The 20,928-nt window shown below is 36.9% G+C and overlaps 3 protein-coding genes across 3 annotated transcripts in view; 1 reads left to right on the top strand and 2 right to left on the bottom strand.

Moving 5' to 3' along the window:
• Positions 1-3,206: 3,206 nt before the first annotated feature.
• Positions 3,207-15,218, bottom strand: psen1 (presenilin 1). Its single transcript, XM_051133406.1, has 11 exons — positions 15,093-15,218; positions 14,258-14,347; positions 12,553-12,824; positions 10,173-10,314; positions 10,003-10,070; positions 9,332-9,552; positions 9,102-9,200; positions 8,897-8,983; positions 7,120-7,287; positions 6,168-6,286; positions 3,207-4,240 (listed from the first exon to the last, which is right to left on the bottom strand). The coding sequence occupies exons 2-11, from the start codon at positions 14,291-14,293 to the stop codon at positions 4,085-4,087; spliced, it is 1,368 nt and encodes a 455-aa protein (XP_050989363.1). The 5' UTR covers positions 14,294-14,347; positions 15,093-15,218; the 3' UTR covers positions 3,207-4,084.
• A 735-nt stretch (positions 15,219-15,953) lies between these two features.
• adi1 (acireductone dioxygenase 1) lies at positions 15,954-20,100 on the top strand. The gene is made up of 4 exons (XM_051133413.1): positions 15,954-16,118; positions 17,763-17,882; positions 17,976-18,155; positions 19,008-20,100. Exons 1-4 carry the CDS (start codon positions 15,993-15,995, stop codon positions 19,122-19,124), a joined length of 543 nt encoding a protein of 180 aa, XP_050989370.1. The 5' UTR covers positions 15,954-15,992; the 3' UTR covers positions 19,125-20,100.
• Positions 20,101-20,315: 215 nt separating this feature from the next.
• Positions 20,316-20,928, bottom strand: part of trappc12 (trafficking protein particle complex subunit 12) — a 39,865-nt gene continuing 39,252 nt past the window's right edge. Inside the window, exon 12 of the mRNA XM_051133405.1 lies at positions 20,316-20,918. Coding sequence (XP_050989362.1) covers positions 20,676-20,918 — 243 coding nt within the window. The 3' untranslated portion in view covers positions 20,316-20,675. The remainder of the gene's footprint in view (positions 20,919-20,928) is intronic.

The following is a 20,928-nucleotide window of genomic DNA, read 5'->3' as shown; positions in this document are numbered from 1 at the left end:
ACATATTGCTTAGGCTAGGGATCTTCAACTCCAATTCTGTTGAGTTTAACTCCGGCCCAGGGCTGGGCAACTTTGGTCCTGGAGGGCCACTGTCCTGCAGAGTTTAGCTTCAGCCCTAATCAAACACACCTGCCTATAGCTTTCTAGCGATCTTGAAGACACAGATTAGCTTGTTCAGGTGTGTTTGATTAGGGGTGAAGCTAATCTCTGCAGAACAGTGATCATCCAGGACTGAAGTTGTCCTTCCCTGCTCTGTTTTGGCTATAGCAGGGGCATCCAATGCTGCTCTTAAAGGACCACCTTCCAGTAGAATTTGGCTCTTTCCCCAATTAAACACAGTTGAATCAGCAAATCAAGGACTTAAGGTCACTAGAAACTTCTACAAAGGTGTGCTGGAGCTACACTCTGCAGGAAAATGGCCTTTTAAGAGCAAGACTGGACCTATAGGGCCCCTGACCTATAGGAACATATATGGCCAACATCAATCCTGGAGAGCCACAGTTCTGCAGAGTTCAGCTCCAACCCTTATCAAACACACCTGAACAAGCTAATCAAGGTCTAAGGTTCACTACAATGCTACAGGCAGGTGAGTTCTTATTAAGATTGGAGCAAAAATCTACAGGACTGTGGCTCTGCAGGACCGACGTTGGCCACCCCTGACATAGCTTGGGTTAGGGCTCTTCAACTCCAATTCTGCTGAGTTTAACTCTGACCCAGGGCTGGGCAACTTCAGTCCTGGAGGGCCACTGTCCTGCAGAGTTTAGTTCTAACCCTAATGTAAACACACCTGTCTGTAGCTTTCTTGTGGTCTTGTAGACACACCGATTAGCTTGTGTAGGTGTGTTTGATTAGGGCTGGAGCTCATCTCTGCAGGACAGTGGCCCTCCAGGACCAAAGTTGCTCAGTCCTGCTCTAACCCCAACAAAGCAAACTAGAGCATGCTAATGAAGAGCTGTGCTTTGTCCTGTGCACACCAATTGGCGTTTGCCTTAAAGAAGTGCATGCAGGCTAGACTTGACTTTGTCCGACATCACGTCACTGTGGTGTATGCTGTCAAAATACTGCAAGGGTGATTTGAGAGTAGTGGCTGGCTCATTCTGCGCAGTTGCGCAGGATTGGCCGGATTCACCAACGACAACGATCATGTGTGTTTTGTTTTTATTCTAACACCTTCAGGTCTACTAATGCTCACACAATCTGACCTCATATTAGTTCATGAGTTGCCCGCCCATCCAGTACTGATGGTTAATGGTAAACAAACTTGGGTTGCTGTCCTCAGTGGAGGCTCGAACTTGAAGCTCGACCCTGAGGCTCAGCTTGAGCTCCGAGTTTAACCTATGGTTGGAAATTCATTCAAAAAGTATTTCAAGTAATCTTAATATTATAAGGTGTCTGGTTAATCAAAATAAAACTGATAAAAAAAAAAAACACAGAACCTACTTAGCTGGTATTTATAAAGTACAGCCTTATGTTGAACTTTATTCTTGTACACAGGCTCAAGATTAATCAGTATGTAAATTACTGTAGGAAACATGTCTGAATATTTACTTTAATCCACTTCATCTGTGATAAAGAAACTGACGTAACTAAGGAAAGCAGAAAATGCCAAACTTCAAATCTCTGTTTCAACTCCATTCCCCATCTGCATGTAGCAAATCTTGCAGATTGGTTAAATCCAACTACAACCAAAGCATTAAGAACTACTTGCAAATTACAGACAGGTGGGTCAACTGGTATTGGTACTGAAGCCTGCAAGACACTGTCCCTCTAGGACCGGAGTTGAAGAGTGCAGTCTTAGGTCCTTAACTGAATGCAAATTAGGCAGATAATGCAAAACAAAAAAAAACAAAAAACTTTTTATTGCCCTCCGGGCAAAACTCACAAGTTGGAGGTTTGAGGAATGAGTTGCATGCCAAGTTCTAGAGTTTCAAACAACACTTAAGCAATAGTATTAATGATGTGCCAGTGCCTGTTGTGTGTGTGTTTTTTTTTTTTTTGCTGTGGATTTCACCTGTGGCATAACAAGATAATTGTAGACTTCAGGTGAGACGCTGAGGTGGAATGTGAAGGCTCAGCTTGATGCTAATCACCAAGGTACAATCACAAAAGTGAGTGGCCATCCCAGCATGCTGTGCCAAGCAGTCCCCATGGAAACTGCAACTACCTCTAGAGTTTCAGGCAACATGCCAATTCCAAAGGCTCAGGGACTCGAAAGTGGGGCGACAGTTCTGCAATATTGTGGAATTTCTGAAATGTTCCCACCATTTTCAAACCCTCAACATCAACGAGACTGAACAATAGGTCAAAGACAATGAGCCCCACAGTAATAGGACTTGACTGCTTTCTAATGTCTTCAGTGTTGGCCAGTCCACTTAAGACTTCCATGAGTAGGCTAGTATTTACTAGAGGTGGACATCTCTACCAGGTAATATTGAGGGTTAAATGAGGTGGTGACCTCAAGGTTAACTTATTTGCATGCCATTTCTAATCTGTGCTTTCAAGGAACCATCGCACATGGAGGACTGAAGGGCCTTAGTCATGAAATAAAAGCAGAACGTGCATACATTCCACATCTTTTTTCCAGATTTTAGCCACAGTTTGGAGTCTGGACGAGGCTGTCTGCAGATTTCGGGCAGTTGAAGTTTTCACAGATTTCACAGAAAATCACGTATGGAGGGGAGTGACTTTTTAGCTGCTATTCCTAAATTCCATCGTCGGTGTATATCTGTTGTTTGATATTGTGATCTAATTTTAGAGAAAATTATGTTTTCATTTGTCATTGCAACTATGTAATATAACATAGAGTACCGCTCATTTTGAATAGAAAAAGCCTTATTTGCACACAGTGTGTACACAGCGGGACTCTCCTTGGGTACAAGACAGCTGTGCAAGTGTATTGCAGAAACCTTTTTGTTTTTGGCAGCTTTATACTACAAGCAAATGTTCTTGTTTTATTTCTGACCAACTCCGAACTGGATTTTGATTGCCAGTTCCACTCACAATGTGATTGTACTACTTTTGGTCATGATTGCACTGGCTTTGTGACGTAAACCTAACAACCCTGATCATAAATGTGTTTGGACTCCCATTTACATATTAGTGTCTACTTAAGATCAGATCAGTGAGATAATTGTGAATTGTGAACACCAGGTGTACTCAAGACTGAAGAAAAAAAATCATATGATTCAACAGAAAATTATATGATGGACACTGAAATGTGCTCAAATGAGCAACCCCTTTATTTGTGAATCTTTCAGTTTAGTTACAAAACATTTGCATTTTCTTGAAATGACAAAGGTGTGGGTAATATGAAAGTAAAAGTCATTCATCAACCGTTTTGCTGGTAAATAAAAAAGAAGAGAAATTAAACAGCAAAAAAATAACAAACAATTCCTGCACAGTCTCCTGACATCTTGTCAAAACACATAGGAAATTAAGAGAAAGTTTATACATTCCAAAATGATGCTCTCACATTTTTCAGGAGAGCAAAACAGTAGCTTGGATCAGCACTTGAGTAAACCAGAACATCGTCTCAAATATGGTCAAACGGTTGGACTCTGTTGGTGTTGAAAACGAACTCGAAGCATCACAGGCACCCTCAGAAAACCAATAATAGCGATCAGTACCTACCTCTGTGCGTGCAGCCATATCGTTCAGAGAGCTTTGGGTTAATGCTCAGTATACTGGAGCTGGAATTAATGCAATGCCTAGAAAGTGAATCCAAGATCTGGTGGACAAAGCAAGCTCTGGTCCCATTCCATACACCAGAGTTCACAAATGAAGTGATAAAGTCATAATCACTTTCATCCATTCTTACATGTAAAATGGTCTGTGTTTTCTCCAAACAAACAAATGTTCGGCATATCGCCCGAAGATGTTACCAAAGCAAATATCAGGATCAGATGAGTCACTGGAGAGGCACTGTATTTAATAAAGAGTCATTCAATGCCAAAAACAGCGAATCCAGTCATGTGTCCAGAGGAAGAGGAAAGGTGTGCTAGTCTACAGAGTTCACGCTCCCTGCAAAAGGATTCTGGGAATTAGCTGTAAAGTGGAGTGCGTGAGAAGTGACCTCTTCCCTGTGCTAAATGTAGAACTGATGAACAGCCAGCTGATCCATGAACGGCCGCACAAGGTTATCGGTGGCAAAGTAAAAGACCAGGCCGAAGGTTATGGAGATGGGGAGAGCTGGAAGGGCCTTTTTGAAGATCGCCAGGAGGAGCAGAGTTAGACATAAACCCTAAGGGAAACAAATGTAAAAAAAAATTCATAATGAATGCTGCCAAAACATGCAACACTTTACATAACTCAGCACGTCATTTTGATACTCTGACATTATTTGCTTAAAGATGATGCTTGCTTTGATAGTTATCTAACTGGGAATGATTCATCTCTACATGTTACTGCAAATTTTTTTGTGTGTTCATAATCTTTCAGCAAAATATAAGCAGCAGCTCCACCTCTGAAATTACTTTAAATTTTTAGATGACGTCACCACTTTACGCAATCCAATCAGTTCTGAATCGGGTAAAAATGGTAACTATACCTTTTTTAAAGGATTAGTTCACTTCCAGAATAAAAAATTCCTAATAATTTACTCACCCCCATGTCATCCCAGACATTCATGTCTTTCTTTCTCCAGTCAGAAAGAAATGAAGGTTTTTTTTTAAGGAAAACATTACATTATTTTAGGGTTCAAGGTCCAAACTGCAGTTTCAGTACAGCTTTAAAGGGCTCTACACAGTCCCAGCCGAGTAATAAGGGTCTTATCTAGCGAAACGATGAGTTATTTTCTAAAAAAAAAAAAATCAAATTGATATACTTCTTAACGACAAATGCTTGTCTCGCACGAGCTCACCTTCACACACTACAATGATGTCAGGCGATTTTGAAGTTGGTGGAGAAAATGATGTGGAGTTTTACCAAAATACACAGACGAAGAACTTTTTTTTTTTTTTTTTTTTTTATGATCCTACAGGACGAGGCTTATAACAGATGAGACTGCCTAACTTTTCATGTTCAACACCACACCCCGCAGTTACAGTGATTTTAATATATTCTCATTTTCCGTCATTGCTAAAAAAAAAAATTCCGTCAATGACGGACAATTTTCGGTTAACGCAACCTCTGATATTTATTTACACATTAGACAATGACCAATCGTTTCGCTAGATAAGACCCTTGTTCCTCAGCTGGGATTGTGTAGAGCCATTTGAAGCTGCATTGAAACAGCAGTTCTGACCTTCAATCTATTGTCCACCACTGAGGTCCATTACATGGAAAAACAATCCTGAAACCTGGACTCTGGACATTGGATGAAACCTTTTTTTTCCCTTTATTTTGTTGATATATTACAGTTTGCAGTATTACGGTTTTCCCAGACAGGATTTTGGAAGGATCTTTTATCATTTCATAAATCAGAAAATACTGTCAACAACACGTAAACATTTTTCATGGATTTTACAGACACGTACTCTAATTAAAAAAATTAGGTTATGTATAATAAAATAGAATGATATAGGGAAAAAGTGTTGAACTACTGAAATTCATTTAATACTTTGTACAAAAGCCTTTGTTGGTAATAACAGCTTCAAGACACTTGCTGTATGGATAAACTAGTCATGCATTGCTCAGATGTGATTTTGGCCCATTCTTCCACAGATCTTGAAGGTTCTGTGGGTCTCTTCTATAAACTCTGACCTTTAGTTCTTATTTTCTATTGGATTCAAGTCAGGAGATTGTCTGGGCCATTCTAGGAGCTTTATTTTCTTTTGCAGAAACTAACTGAGTGTTTCCTTTTTCTGTGTTTGGGATCATTGTCTGCTGAAATGTCCACCCTTGTTTCATCTTCATCATCCTGGTACTGTAGCTGTTGGGACTGGCATTCCATTTTATTACACATAACTTAATTTCTGAACTTATTTGTTTTGTTTGCTTTGTATGTACGACTACTTGGGTTCCATCTGGTGAAAATTTCAAGTCAACAGCACCTCTAGAAAGAAATACATTTACTGAGAAAAATGGTGACATGTTCAATACTTATTTTATCCGCTGTACATTTGGGGTCTTCATAAATGTCAAGAGAATCTGAAACACCTGAATTATGCCTTATTTAGCTACTTGTATTTATTTCTTTACTGTATTTATGTTTTTAATGTTATACTTACGATGAGAATGGCTACAAAGCAGGCTAGCGTCGTGTTCCAGTCACCGCTGGCTGTAGCTGATGCTTTACCCACCAGCATACTGTAAAAGATGAAATCTCCCAAACCCAGCTTCACACCCCCTGAAAAACACACATGTGCACAAAATCCTGCTTAATGAGGCGACAACAGGAAATAAGGGTTTCGGTTGCTATTAAAGGCGCCATGCCAAATCAAATTTGCCTTGATCTTTTGGCATATAAGAGGTCTCTGTACCATTAAAACACCCTGCAAGTTTCATAACTTAAAATGTCCTCCTCATTATAAACAAAGCATTTATATAATGAAGAAAAACGGCTTGTTTGGATCTGAGGGGCAAGGTGATGTCACCCGGGTGCAGTTGTTTGTATAAAAACCGCCTCCACAGCAACACATTGACGAATAGTCATCTCTTCTCACCATAGGCCCCGCCCACCGGTGTCCAGCCGCTGAACGTGAGTGTCGAGACACGTCATAAGCAAATAGAAATTACAATCACTGCTGCTATCTTGTCTACACTGGATATAGTATACAGATGTGTGTTTGCTTTCTGACGCAGTTCAAGTGCTTATAAAATAATTTAAAAAAATCCATGTCATGACCTCATTTAACAGCAACCAATATAAGTTAAAGACTTTACTTTTTCACATCACACATCTCCTTTGTCCGAAATATTTTTGCTAATTCTTTAATATTTCAGGTTCATATAATCTTTTTTTTTTTTTTAATGTAGGAAATATGGAAAGACTTTTATTTTTACAAAAGGGACAATTAGTTGAATTTGCACTCCACTGTCGCATGCATTTTGCACTGAACGCATGTGGTCTAATCACATGACAGACTTCCGAGACATTGGGAAGTCATGCTGAGAGGTGTTAGGTGTCCCTATGCATTGAAATGGAGGAGCAGAACCGTACGAGTTACTGCAGACACTCACGCTCTTCGTCGTCTTCCACAGCTGGTGGGCGTGCGGAGGGCAGCTCTTGGATCTCTCGTCTGCTCTCCTCAGTGGACTGCATTGGGCCGAGCTGATGCTGCTGCTGATTGACCCACGCTGGTGTGAAACCGCCATCATCCTCCGGCTGAGCCGTGGGTGCCATGGCCACTACAGAAGACAGAGAAAGGCCATAACTATTAGTGACCAACAATATCAACAGCAGTGTTGGGGAAAGTTACTTTTAAAAGTAATGCATTACAATTTTGCGTCACTCCCTAAAAAAGTAACTAATTACATTACTTAGTTACTTTTTATGGAAAGTAATGTGTTACATTACTTTTCAAATCTGGGCAGGGCTTGCTTCTTTGTTTTTAATACGAAACAATTCTAATGTAAAAGCCCTTTTACACCAAAAGTGGAAAGAATTCACCTCAGGCTGAAAGAAAAGTACATTTATGCAGGAGATCACTCTTCAGCTACAAAAAAACGTAGCACAAATGTTAGTTTATCTAAAGTAATTTTTTGCTTATTAGTATGGTTGAATTCCAGCATCGAAGGTCAGCAGCAAAGACACTGGTTAATAAAATGGGATTAAATACATAAAGGATATTTGTTTTATTTAATTATTTCAGGCTTGTGTCATATTCTGAGTTTGCATTTCACTGTTTTTTATTCATTTTGAGGAATACTGAATCTGTTTTTTGTGAGTGAGATGAATTAATGCATGTTCACATTTAGTCTAGAATACAGTAGCATCATGTTTACTCCCAATTTCCCGACAGGCGACTTGTCAATCAATAAATGGGGAAAAAAGTAAATGGCGTTACTTATTTGACTCAGATATTTTCTTAGAAATTCAAAAGTAACACGTTACTTCACTAGTTACTTGAAAAAAGTAATATTACATAACTCGCGTTTCTTGTTGTTTCAACACTTCATCAACAGTAGTGGTCAACCAGTATTTTTTTGTATGCCCAATGTCAATGAAGACAGCAAAAAAACATGCATAACAACTGCTGAAATTATAACTGTTTATTCAATTAGGAAAATAAAATAATAATTCAAAATGAATTATATGAGGGGGGAAAAATGTATTTGCAAAATAAATAAATAAATAAATAAATAAATAATAACAATATTATATTATATGTATATGTATACATGTATATATACACACCTTAGCAACTTTCTGAAATCTAATTATAATATTTTTCACAAATAAATCTCAAAACACGTTTTGTGAAATTAAAAGATACAAATGCATATTTGCTTACAGCAGACTAAAATCAGATTCCAGATTTTCAAATAGTTGCATCTCGGCCAAATATTGTTCTATCCTAACAAACCATACATCAATGGAAAGCTTGACGTATTAATCTCATTTTCAAAAAAACTGACCCTTATGACCGGTTTTGTGGTCCAGGGTCACATATTAGAATGATTTCTCAAAAATCATGTGACACTGAAGACTGGAGTAATGATGATGAAAATTCAGCTTTGATCACAGCAATAAATTACACTTTACTATATATTCACATAAAAAAAAACTGTTATTTTAAATTAAAATAATATTTTGCTATTTTTTTAGTTTTTATTGTATTTTTAATCAAATAAAAGAGACTTCTTTTAAAATATTATCATCCTAAATTTTTGAAAGGTAGCACAGATATTATTAGTCAATGTTTTATGTAACCAGTGAAGCAATTTTTTTTAGATGTCTGTAAAGATGCACATTGTTACATGCATGTGTGATTCTGGAGCTCTTGCAAAAACTCACCCTGGTTCTCCTGTTGAGGAACTGGATGGCTGGAATTATTCCTGGTCTCAGCGCTGTCAGCCATATTAAACAGCCACACCATGGTTGCTGACGAATCAAATGGGTGCACATGTAAATGTGACAGTAACAACCAAATATTCAACTAAAACCCTGAATTTGATGTTTCAAGCCTGAGAAGACAGAAATGCTGAGGGGTTTTTCTTACAAGAGTAAATGAGAGCAGGGAAGATGGGTTCATTCCTCTCTTGAGCCGTTTCCACAAGGATACGCAATGGTCCTTTCGGGCACAACACGGCCAACAGATCTACAGAAGAGTAAACAAAAGTAGTAATTATTAGCAGTTATTAACCTTGGGATCATTTGTAGCAATATCCTTCTTTAACTATAACTAACCCTGATGAACCTAACAAACCGGAAACTGTCTCAATGACTGACCGTAGACAGATATGGCAGCGAGGATGAGCCAGGCGGTCCACTCGGGCAGGTATTTGATGAAGACCAGGGCCATGAGAGCGCTGATCATGATCAGATAGGCCTGCTGGAGCCGCAGCGGACCCTTCCAGTGGATACAGATCATTCCCACCACACCGAAGTTCCAGATGATCACTGCTAATGTGAAGTAGTCCATGGCCACGTTGTACGTCTTGAACACTTCCCTGGTGTGAAGAAACACGTGCTCAGCTGTCATCAGTAGCAATGCTTTCATAACACCAGACACGGTCATCAGGCGTTTATACTGCATTTAACTTCTTGATTATGCGTCAGTAACATCATTTAAAACTCCAATCAAATGCTCTCTTCACCTCAAATACCAGTTTCTATCCAAAATTACTATAGTTACTAAAACGAATGAATAAATAAATAAAATAAATATTTTTATAAAATTATTTTTTTTTAAAAAGTATTTCTTTTTTTTTTTGTATTATTTCGGACTGTATGTTTATAATTTAGCGCCATGCCAGCTACATGCCAGCTACAAAAATGAATACTACTTAGTATAATAATAAAAATAGTATCTCAATGGTACAGGACAGAAAAAGTGCAGTTTCACAGGGTTACAGCCAAAAAGCAGCAACACTAGGACAAAAAAAAAAAACTGAACTCACCCCAAATAAATGAAGGAGAAAAAGAATAGGAGGAGAAGGTTGGAGAAGAACAGCCAGGCTTGAATCACCTGCAAAGGAAAAACACACACATGAACCTGCAAACTGGATGCAAGAGGACTCCACGAGACGTCCACATCACTAGCGTCACACAGACAGTAAAGTGGACAAACCTTGTAGCATCTGTACTTGTACAGCACCACCAGCACCAGGGTCATGACCACAATCACACTGATCATGATGGTGGCGTTGAGCATGGAGTTGAGCGCGCGCTGACCCACCGTCTCTGTGTCCTCACGGAACGGAGTGTAAATCCTGCGAAGAGATGCACGTCATTATATTTCAACAGAAACAAAAACAATAGAGCAATTCCATGCAAATAAAGTTTATGATGTCAGGACACTTCAGTGCTGTCACATCTGTAACGTTTTAAAGATTAAGTTTATATCATACAGTAATTATTAATGCAATTAATTTGAAACGTTCTGTACAAAGCCAACTTTTCAAACTTTCAAAATTCATTTTACTTATGATCAACAACTCATCTCCATTCTTTGCTCTTATGAACCATAATAAAGCGTTATTGCTCAGTTTTGAAATACATTTGATATTTTACTACAGTTAAAGTTTTAGTCATTTTGTTTTATTGCATTTTTTGCTATTTTTATTTATTAATTATTCCTAAGTTTTTACATTTGTATTTATTTTAGTACATTAAGTTAAACTACACAAAAGTGAGGAATGTTTATTTTTGATTTCATTTAATATATATTTTTATTTATTTATTTTTATGCCTTTATTTAGATAGGACAGTGTAGGTAATACAGGAAGCAAAGTGGGAGAGAGAGAAGGGGGGCGGGATCAGCAAAGGTCCACGAGCTTGGATTCAAACTCGGGACACTTGCAGCGCAACGGCGCTATATGTCGGCGCGCTAACCACAAAGCTATTGGTTCCAACAATTTAATTTAATATTCATTTTAAAGTAAATGCTCCTATTGTGTGTGGTGTGCCATGATGTGACAAAGACAGCACACCACACACCAACAGATTTTCAACCAGAGTCCCAATTGAGAACATGGAAAATCTCGCAAAATCTCTCGAGACTTGAGAATAAACATCACAGAACAGTTCCTTAAGAGCTTTATTTTAATGAGACAGTTTGTCTGTGCCTTATTTTTATTCATACTGGAATCAACTGACAAACAATATTGTTTGGAAAAAGGTTTGGTTAATACCTAATCAGTATTTACTGTAATTACAAAAAGGGTTAAGGAAGTATCATTCAAAATTATACACAGGATTTACCCAGCAAAATATTATTCGGTAAAATTTAAATCGGATATTGATTTAGTTGCTCCTTTTATGTCAGTTGCCCTAACAAACCTCACACCACATGTAAATCTGATAAGATAATCTTTAGAACCACACAGATAATCGGACATTACCTAGGATCGTCGGAAGGGGAGAAATCGGCCAAAATCAGCCCGATTATCTTGTGGTGTGTACCCAGCTTAAGAGGACAAAGCAACAGATTCTACATTAATTGATGGGGTCAGTGAAGCATTAGCACTGTCTGGAGGACACTCACTGCAACTGCATCACTGGACACTGACCAGCTTCAATCCATTCACTACCCATACAGTCGTGATGCACAGATCATTTCAGACTTTCAAACTTACATTTTCTGACGAAAATATGTTCTTTGGCAATAGATATAGAGTGGTGTTTTCCTGCATTATGATTGTGGTTAGTAGTGTGTGGTTGGCAGGATGTTCCTAATGTGTTCAGAGCAGTTTTTAAGTACACTGTGGTTTTTAATGTGTTTCCCACAGCGCTGTTAAAGCCCATCTGACAGTCTCTATGATATTCTGGTGTTTATCATTAGCCAGATTAGCCACATCAAGTTGCATGACTGAAAATCCTTCATGCCTTAAGCACAAAGGTGCAGAATTATGCACCGACAGTTAATACTTGGTGTTAAGTAGCATATTTTAATTTTATTTTAGTAGCATATACTATCACAGTTTTTGTTAATTTTTTAAATTAGGTTTTATTTTTATGTTTTCGCCTTAATTGTACATAAAGTTTCAGTAATGTTTGACATTTTTATTCATTTTATTAATTTGTATTTATTAAGTAATTCTAGTTAATTTAATACTTAAAATACTTCAAAAGTAAAAAGTACTTAAAATGCTAAAAATTGTATTTTTTTCACAGTTTGTATTTTTTAATGGTTTTTAGTCAACCATAATAACCCTGACTATAATCTTCAGTAATAGTGATGTGTTGATTGTCAGAGTGTTATCCTGTGGTTCCCCTGTTCCAGGTGACTGACAGTTGAACTGTGATATCCCTTGCATTAAGGATTCCATGGAAGATTTTTGCCTTTATCCTGAACAAACACATCTGTGATTCATGTCAGGACGTGATGCTGATTAGTCCTTAGCGTTAGCTAATTCTAGGCATGAGCAAACTAATTCTGTCAAGCAGCCCTGTAGGGCAGAGCTGCAACCCAACTCCAATAAAAACAGTTATTTTACACACATACTCACAGCTGCTGTCCGTCCTTTTGCGTGTAGAAACTGACCGATTTGATCGTCGCCACAACCACCACCATACACAACGTGACGGGAACAAACAGCATGATCACATGCTTGGCTCCATATTTGAGAGTCAGCTCCTCATCCTCATCCTCCTCGCTGTCTGTGACCACCTGCGGGGGTCGTGCGGTGGGCGGCTGTCCGTTCAGCTCCACCTCATTACGGCCGGGAGTCGCTGTGCTGCCCGTCTCAGTGTGCCGGTTGGCCTCCGTCCCGTCATTTGACTGCAGAGAGAAAATCAAGAGTCAGTGTGTGTTTTATTGTGTTTTGGAACTAGTGTTCAAAAAAGTTTTTTTTTTTGACTCTCTTACGATGTAATAACTGACAATTATACAAATTTGACTGGACTGGACTTTTTGGAATAGGTTTTATTTAGAAACTTCACTAATAGAACGACATAAAACACATAAAATAGCAATAAAAATGATTAATGATGATGGCTAATAGTAATTTTTTGTTTTTTTTACATTTTTGAAGGAAGTCTCTTCTCCTCACCAAGGCTGCATTTATGCAAAAATACAGCAAAAACAGTGAAATATTATTATAGTTTAAAAGAACTGTTTACTATTTGAAAACATTGTAAAATGTAATTTATTTATGTGATCAAATCTGAATTTTCAGCATCATTACTCCTGTCTTCATTGTCACATGATCATTCAGAAATCATTCTAATATGCTGATTTGCAGCTCAAAAAACATTTATGATAATTATCAATGCTGAAAACATTTGTGCTGCCCAATATTTTCATTCTTTGATGAACAGAAAGTTCAAAAGAACTTAAAATCTTTTGTGACATTATAAATTACAGTATCAGGCACGTGATGTATCATATTATCATATCACGATAATTGCTGATGTTTTTATAATGTTTACAATATAAACTTAAAACTATAAAGAACAATAATAGAGGATTATAACATTCTCACTCAATATTTAGGACATGATTTAGTCCAAATCAAAACATAAAAAAGTTTAAGCATGAGATGCTTGAAAAAAGTCTTTAAATAATTCTCAATACAGCAAATACAAAATTCTGAATATCCAATTGTTTCTACTTTCCCTGATAGCTATTGCCTCCAACAAAAATATATCAACATATTTAATACCATGAACCGATGGAAAAGGAAATTAACATCAGGAAAACTAACAATGCTATCTGTAGAATCTGGAAAAACACGTGAGCGAACGGCAATATACAACAGCAAACACATGTGTCAAAGTACTGCACCATCTCATCATCCATGTGACGAGGAAATGAAAACAGTGAGTAAGTGCCAGAGATTTCCAGCTGTGATCACTGACAGAACGCTTTAGATAAGCCTCCAGCTACAAACACTGATAAATAGCTCTATCTGACGCGCTCCACCTGACGCTGCCGTGCTGGAGCTCGGCTCACATGGGTGCGGCGCCGCCTTGCTCTTACACAACCTCACTCAACACAACACACCGCTTTACAACTACCACTATAAATAACACTACATAACACTGGACAAAATAAAGTCCAGTGTAAAGATCCAAATTGGCTAAATAACTATTAAAATGAAATAATCTACCATATAAAATGTTACTTATGTCTACTAAGATCAATACATCACTGTGTATAACACAGAAACACATAATCACAATACAAACCACAATACACATCACATTACTTACCACATTATTGACAGCATTTTCCACATTATCAGCCATTGATGCTGTGAAGTGACCCAGAGATCATAGAAACAGCAGAAGCTCTGGATCTGACTGGATTGAGATCACATAACAGCAGAAATATGTCACATATATCCATATTACATTGTAATGTCATAAAAACGTCAAGTTCATAAATGAGCTGAATGCACTTCCCTGACCGCTCTGAGTTTAAGGCTATTTACATTCAGAAAGAAGAACTTTTAGCACATAATATGAAGGTTTATGATATGTTTATGTAAATAAAATCCGCTTACAAAAAGTACTGTACCGATACCAGAGTACAGAGATGGTATCCAATGGTAAAATTACCGTACTTTGATATATACAACTATAACAACTACTATTCTTTTCAGATGACATGGTATTTAGAGAACACTCCTATGGTCCTTTCAAAAACAGCATGGATTACTTCAGCGTATCTCGAAACCATGGTATTACTGTGGTATTTGATTTAACCGCACACAGGAGAGTTTCCTCAAATCTGACTCTGCGGAAACACGGTTTCCTTTTCCCCTTCAAATCGAGTCAAACTCGAATGATTTCCGTTATGGGGAAAGAACGTGTGTAACTAAAGCAGCGATTATTTTCACAACAGTGTAGCATAAGGCTAACTTAGTTAGCGAATCTGATAGCCGCTTGATTATCTACTGTGATTCTAGATCAATTACGCGAATCAGCTCTAACTGAAAACTTTAAAACTAAAAGGAATCAGTCCTATATTCATACATCATTTTATGTAAAATAAAGAAACGGAACGGTTCAAATAAAATCGTTTAAAGATGAATGTCTGACAAACCTGGAGTCGGAATTCACACTGATAAAAGCCCCCAATACTGTGAAGCCAGACACGGTAGGATAGACAGGAAAGCGCTGCAAAAGGTCAAAACGATTCGTTTTTCACAATAAAAGTCTCCTTTAACGGCACATAACCGTGCACCTTAGTCGACAACGAACCTGAAGCAGTTTTTAACTACTTATCCTGGATTCCAACAGAAACGCATTGACTGTGGGCGTTCACTTTAAACAAACAAACAAACAAACAAAATGCTACTAATTATTTTAATCTTTTAACATTGAAAATATTTACTTACTGGGATTTTTGCAGATTTATTATTTATATATATATATATATATATATATATATTTGTGAAAAGATGAAGAAACATACACAAATCAAAATCACTATTTATATATTTGTTATTTTTGTATTTATTTATTTTTGTATTTATTTTTCTCTCTGATTTTGCAGATTTATATATATATATATATATATATATATATATATATATATATATATATATATATATATATGTGAAAAGATGAAGAAACATACACAAATCAAAATCACTATTTATATATTTGTTATTTTTGTATTTATTTATTTTTGTATTTATTTTTCTCTCTGAATTTTCAAATTGTTTATTTTGTTTATTTATGTTATGCTGCTATTTGGACTTGGAATTTTATTAAGATTTTTCTTATTGTTGTTTACTTGTTTGTATGCTACCTTCAAGCAAATAATAATAATAATAATAATAATAATAATAATAATAATAATAATAATAATAATAATAAAAACTATTTATATTTTTGTCAATTAGAATCGTTATTGCTGCAGTAGACTTTTATTTTGAAAAACACAGCCTCACTCAGCTGTGTTTATGGTTCCGCATGTGGAATAAACTGCATATTAACGATGAGTGGGATCGAGGCATGGTACATGGATGAGTCCAGTGAGGACCAGAAACTCCCTCACAGACTGAACCCAAACCAGCCCGTGACTCTCCAACAGCTCGAGCAGATCGGTGTTTATTACTGGAAGGTAGGGATGTGCCAAACGAGGCTTTTGAAGCAGTGAGGCTTTTACAACAAAGTGCGTTGATGCTTCGAAGCTTTTGATACAGTTCTCTACTACGCCAAATGCTGGTCAATAAAAATTCTTACACAAAATGTGTCACTTAGATGTTTTGTTCATTGGGGTGTTATTGTAAGGTTTATTTGTGAATTTTATAAACATATATGTCATTAGCAAGGTGGCGTGTGTGTGCAGCGATAGAGTTTCCAAAATGTATTGTATTTTGCACAATACAATGACAAAGGCTTTATGTTCTTTATTTTTTACTTGCATCAAACTTCTGTCTTTTCACCTACAAAATAGTGTTTAATACACCAATAGATTAGGCTAACGTAATTTTTCATTGCACCATTTTTGTGTCTTCTTTACAATAGAACACAAACATGCACATTGTTAAAAAATGCACAAATACAAATGCAATTATTTATATATATATATAGCAAAAATGTTTGTGGTTGAGGAAGGACTTTTGTCCTTTTATTTTTAAATTTTCATTCAGACAATAGACATTCAATCACACGTCAGTGTTTTTTAATAGTAGTACTTTAAGTAACAACGATACTAAAAAACTACATACAAATGCATGATGACCGATAAAGTTATAACACTGCACTAAATGATTAACGGGTATGGGATAGTGCAATCGATACGCTTTGTATTCGAGCCGTGACGTGTCAGTGAGGTAACGAAGCTTCGTTTTCAAAGATCACGTGACGGCCTCATTTCGAGCAATGCTTCGGAACACTGTTTCGGAAGACTAGTGTGTCGAAAACCCGAAACGTGTGTCGACACTAGGTGTCGATCTACCGATCCCTACTGGAAGGTTCGATCAGAAATCGCGCACAGATTAACATTCCACACGCATCATGTGACACGAGTATTAAGAGGAGGAACTATAACTTTATATGTTATTATGGATTAGTGCAAACAGCGTCACATATGCAAACAGAATCATCTAAAAAATTGGATTTTACTGGTCATTTATGCTATTTTCATGAATGTTGCAGTACAAGAACAAATCTGACCAAACTTCAACAGTAACTGTCGTGACTTTATGGTTATGGTTGTGGTAAACATGAATTGTGCTGATGACAGTTATGACTGATATCATCTAGTTTTACTGCACTAACCTTGATATTCTTTTAAAGTGCTTTACAGTACAACTGTGGTAAACGAATGCCAAACCATCAGTATAAACAATGTACACTCTCATGGTTATAAATGATACATTTTTGCAAAGGTTTTTTGCAGGGATATTATCATGAATAAAATTAAACGCGTTTTAGTTACTTAAAATAAAAGTTAACTGAAATAAAATATAATGTAAATTTTGATTCTTTATATTTAACTGGTTGTCAAGGCACTGTTTCTCATTTTGGTTTAGTTTAAGTAAAAAGTGAAATGAAGGTGAATCATTTTATAATAAATAAAAATACTATATAGACCAAAAAACAAAAAAATGATAAAAATGACTAAAACACATAAAATTATTAAAATGTATTAACATGAAAGTGAAAAGAGAAAATATAAAAATAAAAATAAAATCTAAAATATTAACAAATACTGTAATAGTATATCATTGATGGTTCTGCTGTTCTTTGTTTTATTCAGTTAAATGCCGATATTTATGAAAATGACCCTGAGCTGCAGAAGATCCGTGAAGAAAAGGGTTATTCCTATATGGATATCATAACTGTTCACCCGGATAAACTTCCTGATTATGAGAACAAAGTAGGCTATGCATTTCCACATGATTTATTTTGTATAAAATATATTATACTTACTTTTGTAATGAAATCCATCTGTAAAATTCCTGCCTTCCAGGTGAAAATGTTTTATGAAGAACATCTTCATCTTGACGACGAGATCCGTTATATACTGGACGGGTCATCTTACTTTGATGTGAGGGACAAAGATGACCGCTGGATCCGAATAGCTGTATTTAAAGGGGATCTAATCACACTACCAGCAGGAATTTACCACAGATTCACCGTTGATGAAACCGTATGTGCCTCACAATTCACTAACTAAGGCATTTCTATCCAATCATTTAGCAAACGCTTTTAAAGGAATAGTTCACCAAAAAAAAAAAAAAAAAGTGCTCACCCTCGGGCAATCCAAGATGTAGATGAGTTTGTTTGTTCATCAGATTTAGAGAAATGTATCATTCTATCACTTGCTCACCAATGGATCCTCTGCAGCGAATGGGTGCCGTCAGAATGAGAGTCTGATTAGATAAAAAGCTGATCATCACAATGATCCACACCACTCCAGTCCATCAATTAACAGCTTGAGAAGCCAAAAGATTCATGTTTGTGTGAAATAGGAGTTCATAATACATAATAATAATGCTTCCTCCAGTCAAAAAGTGGTCTGGTCTGAATCAGGAGAGAAATCTGCACAGATCAAGCACTGTTTACAAGACAAAACAGCTCTAAACAAATATGTGGCTGGATTGTGATGTAAGAGACAACAGGAGATGGACTTTATCACTGGAGGAAGCATTATAATGGATTATGGACTCGTATTTTAATTAAAGATGTCTTAAAGATGGATTTCTTTCATACAAACATGCATCTTTTGGTTTTACAAGATGTGAACAGATGGACTGGAGTGGTGTGGATTACTTGTGGATTATTGTGATGTTTTTATCAGCTGATTGGACTCTCATTCTGACGGCACCCATTCACTGTCAAAGATCCATTGGATAACAAGTGATGGAATGGCACAAATCTGATGAAGAAACAATCTCATCTACATTTTGAATGGCCTGAGAGTGAGCACATTTTTAGCAAATTTTCATTTTTGGATGAACTATTTCTTTTAAACCAAACTTTTTGCCTTTTTGTTTTTCAGAACTACACTAAAGCCATGCGTTTGTTTGTCGGTGAGCCGGTCTGGAAGGCTTATAACCGTCCAGCTGATGACTTTGACGTCCGCAAGGCCTACGTCAACTCCCTGAAGTGCTCCTAAGATGCATTATGGGATTGGTTTAGTGTTGCTGAAGCACTGAATCACAGGATTGCTGATGTGCTCTTCATCAGTGATGATCAGGAGAATCAAACTCTCTAGTGCCTTTAACGAATAGGGGTTACAATCATGAGCACTACTACTATTACTCTGTTACTACTACTATTACTCTAATAAATCATTACTAATGGTAAACACATGAGTATTTTGATGAATATGAAATACAAAGAATTTTAAAGTAGTGGAAAGTGGTAGCTGAATGCGCACAAGTTTTGTAGATGTGGGGAACAACTACAAACTGTTCTGTTTTCATGATCAACACTAATTTGCATTATATAGTTGTACTAATTGTACAGAAGTAATACTGTGATGAAAAAATACTGAACTGAACAAACTCATGTTACTGTTAGAAAAAATAAGTAAACTGTCCGTTTCTGAGTCTGTGTGATTACACTTACATTTTAACACATAAGGGTTTGTTTTACTATTCATACTGTAACACTAATTAAGCATGTCTTTATATAGAAATCTTTCATTTTTATTCTAGCATTCACAATTCCAGAGTTGTCAGCAAAAAATGTAAATTAGATTATTATAATTATGTTTCTTACCAAATATAGCACACAGCCTCATACATTATAACAATCAGTCATTCACAATGCATGCTATTAGCTGCAAACGTTGGTTGGCTCCTGGCAGCTATTTTTATTGTCTTTGTACGATTGAGTTTTCTTGGCTTGGTTAGCACTTGCCCTGAAGAAGAAATACATTTAATTCAATTTGCCTTGATCAAATTCTTGGGGTGTTATGACAGGTTTTTAGATGCAGCGCCCCCTAATTTGGATGCAAATTGGTGTGTGTCATCAAAATGATTTATTGTTTGTGCGTATCAAGTTTCGTCAAGTTTGGACATTGCATTGAACCGATACAGACTGTTGAATTGGATTATATCATCACAATAAACTTTGATAAATCTTAATTTATCTTCTTTTGGTCATGATGGTGTTGGGATACTGTGTGTCAAGTGTCACACAAATTGAACCGACAGCCTAGGAGTTCCAAAAGTAGGTATTCTAAAAAAATAAAAATGGTGGGAAAATGGTATATTAAAATCAAATAGTTGGCAAAACAGCACAAAAACAACATAGTTCTCCTAGAAATATGCTGTTTTAATTGAGCACATCTCAAAATCAGTTCAGGTTTTCACACATTTATTAACAAGATTTCCTTTTCTTATATTCAGAAATACACAGTACAGTTATAATTAGCTTAGACTCTTCAGAAACAATCATTTAATGCATTTAAAAGCATTTCTCTTGATTCTTGAAACACGGGTAAACTTAACCCTTTTTTATTTTGTCCTGTCGGAGCAAATATCATTGAGTTATCAAGTTAACTTTGGTCCTGTCTGTACATGGAAAGAACATATATGAACTTGTAAAAGCTTCGAAAACACAACAGTATTTTCAATCACAGCCACAACTTGTTCATTCAAACCTGCTGCCTGACTCGTAATCATCCGGTAACGTCCTGCGTGTTGGACTGCGGCTCGTCTCATACTAGCTTGAGGCATTGGATGTTGAAGCTGTCTCCCTCTCTACAGGCGGCGGCCTCGAGCAGGGCCTGTTTCTTCTGCGTGCTGCGCGAGGACTCCAGCTCGTACATGGTGGTGAGGTTGAAAAGCACGCTCTCGTGCAGGTAGAGCGCCGGGTCCTTGTGCACCAGGCTCTCCAGCTGGCCCAGGGACTCCTTCAGTCTTCCCAAATACAGCAGACACACGGCTGCATTGTTGTTTGCCTGAAGAGCA

The sequence above is a fragment of the Labeo rohita genome, chromosome 17 (genome assembly GCF_022985175.1).
Source record: "Labeo rohita strain BAU-BD-2019 chromosome 17, IGBB_LRoh.1.0, whole genome shotgun sequence".
NCBI lineage: Eukaryota > Metazoa > Chordata > Actinopteri > Cypriniformes > Cyprinidae > Labeo > Labeo rohita.
This window is presented reverse-complemented; position numbering and strand designations above follow the sequence as displayed.

Coding starts and splice junctions, on each gene's coding strand:
- psen1 (XM_051133406.1), bottom strand. CDS start 14,293: ATGGCTGATAATGTGGAAAATGCTGTCAATAATGTG. Junction 10,315..12,552: donor CAAAAGGACGGACAGCAGCT/GTGAGTATGTGT, acceptor ATCTCTTCGCAG/GATTTACACTCCGTTCCGTG. Junction 4,241..6,167: donor GCTTTGTAGCCATTCTCATC/GTAAGTATAACA, acceptor TGTTTCCCTTAG/GGTTTATGTCTAACTCTGCT.
- adi1 (XM_051133413.1), top strand. CDS start 15,993: ATGAGTGGGATCGAGGCATGGTACATGGATGAGTCCAGTGAGGACCAG. Junction 17,883..17,975: donor TTCCTGATTATGAGAACAAA/GTAGGCTATGCA, acceptor CCTGCCTTCCAG/GTGAAAATGTTTTATGAAGA. Junction 18,156..19,007: donor GATTCACCGTTGATGAAACC/GTATGTGCCTCA, acceptor TTTGTTTTTCAG/AACTACACTAAAGCCATGCG.